The following is a 3,878-nucleotide window of genomic DNA, read 5'->3' on the forward strand; positions in this document are numbered from 1 at the left end:
ACTGAGTATCAGTTAATGTCATTCTACAAAGCCGAATGAGCTTTGCAGGAATACCGAAATCAGACATGGCTTGGAACACCTTTGAACGTTTAGGGCTGTCGAAGGCTGCTTTATAATCGACGAAAAGATGGAAGGTGTCGATCTGTATTTCTTGGGTCTTTTCCAGGATTTGTCTCAAGGTAAATATCTGGTCAATGGTGGATTTGCCCGGTCTAAAGCCGCACTGATAGGGTCCAATAATTTCATTGACCATAGGCTATAGTCTCTCATACAATATGCTAGATACTATCATATATGCAATAGGGAGCACACTTATGCCCCTATAATTGGAGCACACAGTCTTATCTCCCTTCTTGTGGACTGGACATAGGATGCTCACGTTCCAATCGTCGGGTACGCGTTCTTCCTGCCAGATGGTGCTTACTGTCATCGCTACTATCGGATACCAACAGTTTGGAAAAATGTTCTTTCCATAACCTGAGCACACTATCTGTATCAGTTATCAAATTACCTTGCTAATCTTTACAGGAGGATGCGCCTGTACCAAAGCCATCAATTTGATGTTTTACTCTTTGGTATATCTTTCGGACTTCGTTCTGGCTCATGTACATTTGGATTTCTTCACACTCCCGCCTTTCCATTTCTCTCTTTTTCCTACGGAAAAGACGTTTCTCCTCTCTCCTTTTCTCCCGATACCTCTCCCGTGCGCTACGCGTTGCTACTGATTGCAGAGTAGCCCTATATGCTGCATTTTTCTCTTCGGTAGCAGCACGACACTTCTGGTCATACTATGGATTCCTTGGTGGAGGTTTGCATGGAGAGGGCAATATTTTGTCATTGTGCTGATGTGTTATCGGGACGAGGAGTGTTTGGGCTATTTGAGTAGAATATGCTGTGGCTATCTGTTGTGTTTGCAGCTTAACGATGTCCAACTCCCGTGTTGTATCTGTTCGTGCTTAAGTTGCAACGTTTGGTACTGCTAACTACCATGTTTTTTGCAGCTGCAAAGTCTATCATCCTCATACCATTGTCGGATGTTTCACTGTGGAGACTGAATTTCCCGACTGTTGGGCCAAATATATTCTCCTTTTCAATTTTGGCATTAAAATCGCCTAGTATAATTTTAATGTCATGGGCAGGGCAACATCCCTAAGTTTTTTCTTAGCGCTCGTAAAATATATCTTTGGTCTGTTCGGTCTTGTCTTGTCTTCAGTGGGAGCATGAGTTTTTTTCTTTAGTTTTTGCATAGTAGGCTGCTTTTTCTAGGGGAGGGTTACTAACCCGACGCCCAAACCCAAGTTTTTAACGTTCTTATGGGCGAACGCGCGGCACATGATAGCTCACTACCTTTAACGGCAGCAAGTAAGCCTATATTTTCTATAGCTTAGCAAGTGAACAAATATTACCTCTAGTGAACCTCTAGTTTCTATAGGTGACCTTGTGAACCCACATTTTTTTAAGTGGGCTATATTTTCTAACTTAGTAAACCTTTATTTTCTTTATGTGAACCAGTTAACTTATATTTTCCCAATATATTTTCTAAGAGACGTGGTGAACCTATATTTTCTCTAAGTGCATTAGGAAACAATTATTTTCTCTATCGAACCTATATATTCAGGAGATGGGTCAGTTAACTTATATTTTGCTCTAAGCGATGTAATAAAGCTATATTTTCTACAGTTGAGCTGGTGACCCTATGTATTTTATAGGTTAGTTGGTTAACCTATATTTCCTATAAGTGAGCTAGTGAACTCATATTACCTCAAGTGAACCTGTATTTTCTATAGGTGGGCTAGTGAACCTATATTTCCTATAGGTGAGCTAGTGAACCTATATTTTCTATAGCTGAGCTCGTGACCCTATATATTCTATAGATTAGTCAGTGAACCTCTATTTTCTATAAGTGATATTACCTCAAGTGAACCTGTACTTTCTATTGGTGAGCTAGTGAACCTATTGTTTTTATAGATGGGCTAGTGTATCTATATTTTCTATAAATCAGCTAGAGAACAAATACTTTCTGTAGGAGAGCTACAGAACATATAGTTTCCCATAGGTGAGCTGGTGAACCTATATTTTCAATAGGTGAGTTAGTAAACCTATATTTTCTATTGGTGAGCTAGTGAACCCATAGTTTCTGTATGTGAGCTAGTAAACCTATAGTTTCTATAGGTGAGCTAGTAACCTATAGTTTATATAGCTGAGCTAGTGAACCTATATTTTCTATAGGTGAGCTAGTGAACCTAGGTAAGCTAGTAGACCTAAAGTTTCTATAGGTGAGCTAGGGAACCTTTAGTTTCTATAGGTGAGCTAGTGAACCTAGGTAAGCTAGTAGACCCAAAGTTTCTATAGGTGAGCTAGGGAAACTTTAGTTTCTGTAGGTGAGCTAGTGACCCTATAGTTTCTATAGGTGAGCTAGTAACCTATAGTTTCAATAGGAGTGCTAGTAAACCTATAGTTTCTATAGGTGAGCTAGTGAGCCTATAGTTTCTATAGGTGAGCTAGTGAACCTATAGTTTCTATAGGTGAGCTGGTGAACCTATATTTTCTATAGGTGAGCTAGTGAGCCTATAGTTTCTATAGGTGAGCTAGTGAACCTATAGTTTCTGTAGGTGAGCTAGTGAACCAATAGTTTCTATTGATGAGCTAGTAAACCTATAGTTTCTATTGATGAGCTAGTAAACCTATATTTTCGCCAATGATATACCACATAACCAATGCTTTAGCAGGACATCAATGACTCATAAAATAAGTAATAGTTCAACATTTCATCAACGATCAACATTTTTGGTTATCCCACCAATTGTTGCCATAATCCAAAATCTTCTTAAGTAAATCGAAAGTTCAAAACATTCTATTCTTTTCTGGTTAATTTATCCTTTATTTTCTCATTCACGAAATAACAGCATCAACTTCTATTTCAACAACAAAATTTTCATTCTTTCCACGATATTTACCCATAAAACCGTATCCTTTAATACGATAATCCCCCGGATAAAGATATGAGGGTATAAGTTTCGATTCTGGTTTCCAACCATTTACATAATAATGATCAGCTGCGACGGGACAATTTTGCATAAAATTGCCATATTTCAATAGAGATTCAAACCATTTCTTAAAAATCGTGTTTTTAAACGACACCACCAAATCACAAATATTTAAAATGTAGGAAAATAACTTCTGATGTACCTTTGAATTATCTAAACGTAATTGGATTTCAACGTTGGCTTTAAACCCCTGGCGTATAGATTTTATTAACAGCAAATCGGCGTAAATTGTTGAGTTTTCGGTGTAAAAGGTAAAATTTGAAAAATATTTCGAGCTAAAACGATGTTTGCCACCATGAAATTCAATTTTAGTGGCCTGAAATTATGAAAGATTTTTATTTGAAACTCGACTGTATTTTCTGGAATCTTAAGGCAGTTATACGTACCCCATAAACCTTTTCCAGAATTATTAACAACAATGCCAAATTTACGATAATTAATTGCTGCCCCATCATTTTGTTGCTTTGAATGTTCTACTTTCATATGTATTTGGTGTTATTGGCGATTACATGAAAACTTGTTGTTTAGGTTTGAAAAACCAATAAACTAGATAATTGGTTTAATGCCTCACTTAATCTGATAATTTGTTTACCTTTTGGGAAAAATATGTTCGCATTAGAAAAACAATGATAACAAAAATGAAAAAAGAAAAACAAATTAGAAAAATGTGATTTGATTTATCCGACTAATTACTTATTAATATGTGGCGCCCAAGCTGGGGACGCAATCATATTTCGTTTAATGAACGAATATTTTTTTGCTTCTAGGTCAATTTTGTCAACATTATCGAAGTTAAGAGTCTATAAAGGAAGAGTTGAAGTTTATAATCTC

The 3,878-nt window shown here is 36.8% G+C and overlaps 1 protein-coding gene across 1 annotated transcript; it reads right to left on the minus strand.

Annotated features, from left to right (window-relative positions):
• Positions 1-2,892: 2,892 nt before the first annotated feature.
• On the minus strand, positions 2,893-3,499 carry LOC141403225 (uncharacterized). The gene is made up of 2 exons (XM_073985410.1): positions 3,434-3,499; positions 2,893-3,363 (listed from the first exon to the last, which is right to left on the minus strand). Exons 1-2 carry the CDS (start codon positions 3,497-3,499, stop codon positions 2,893-2,895), a joined length of 537 nt encoding a protein of 178 aa, XP_073841511.1.
• Positions 3,500-3,878: the final 379 nt, after the last annotated feature.

The sequence above is a fragment of the Musca autumnalis genome, unplaced genomic scaffold, assembly GCF_047663935.1.
Source record: "Musca autumnalis isolate F117 unplaced genomic scaffold, ASM4766393v1 scaffold_4, whole genome shotgun sequence".
Classification (NCBI taxonomy): domain Eukaryota; kingdom Metazoa; phylum Arthropoda; class Insecta; order Diptera; family Muscidae; genus Musca; species Musca autumnalis.

Coding starts and splice junctions, on each gene's coding strand:
- LOC141403225 (XM_073985410.1), bottom strand. CDS start 3,499: ATGGGGCAGCAATTAATTATCGTAAATTTGGCATTGTTGTTAATAATT. Junction 3,364..3,433: donor TTCTGGAAAAGGTTTATGGG/GTACGTATAACT, acceptor TCATAATTTCAG/GCCACTAAAATTGAATTTCA.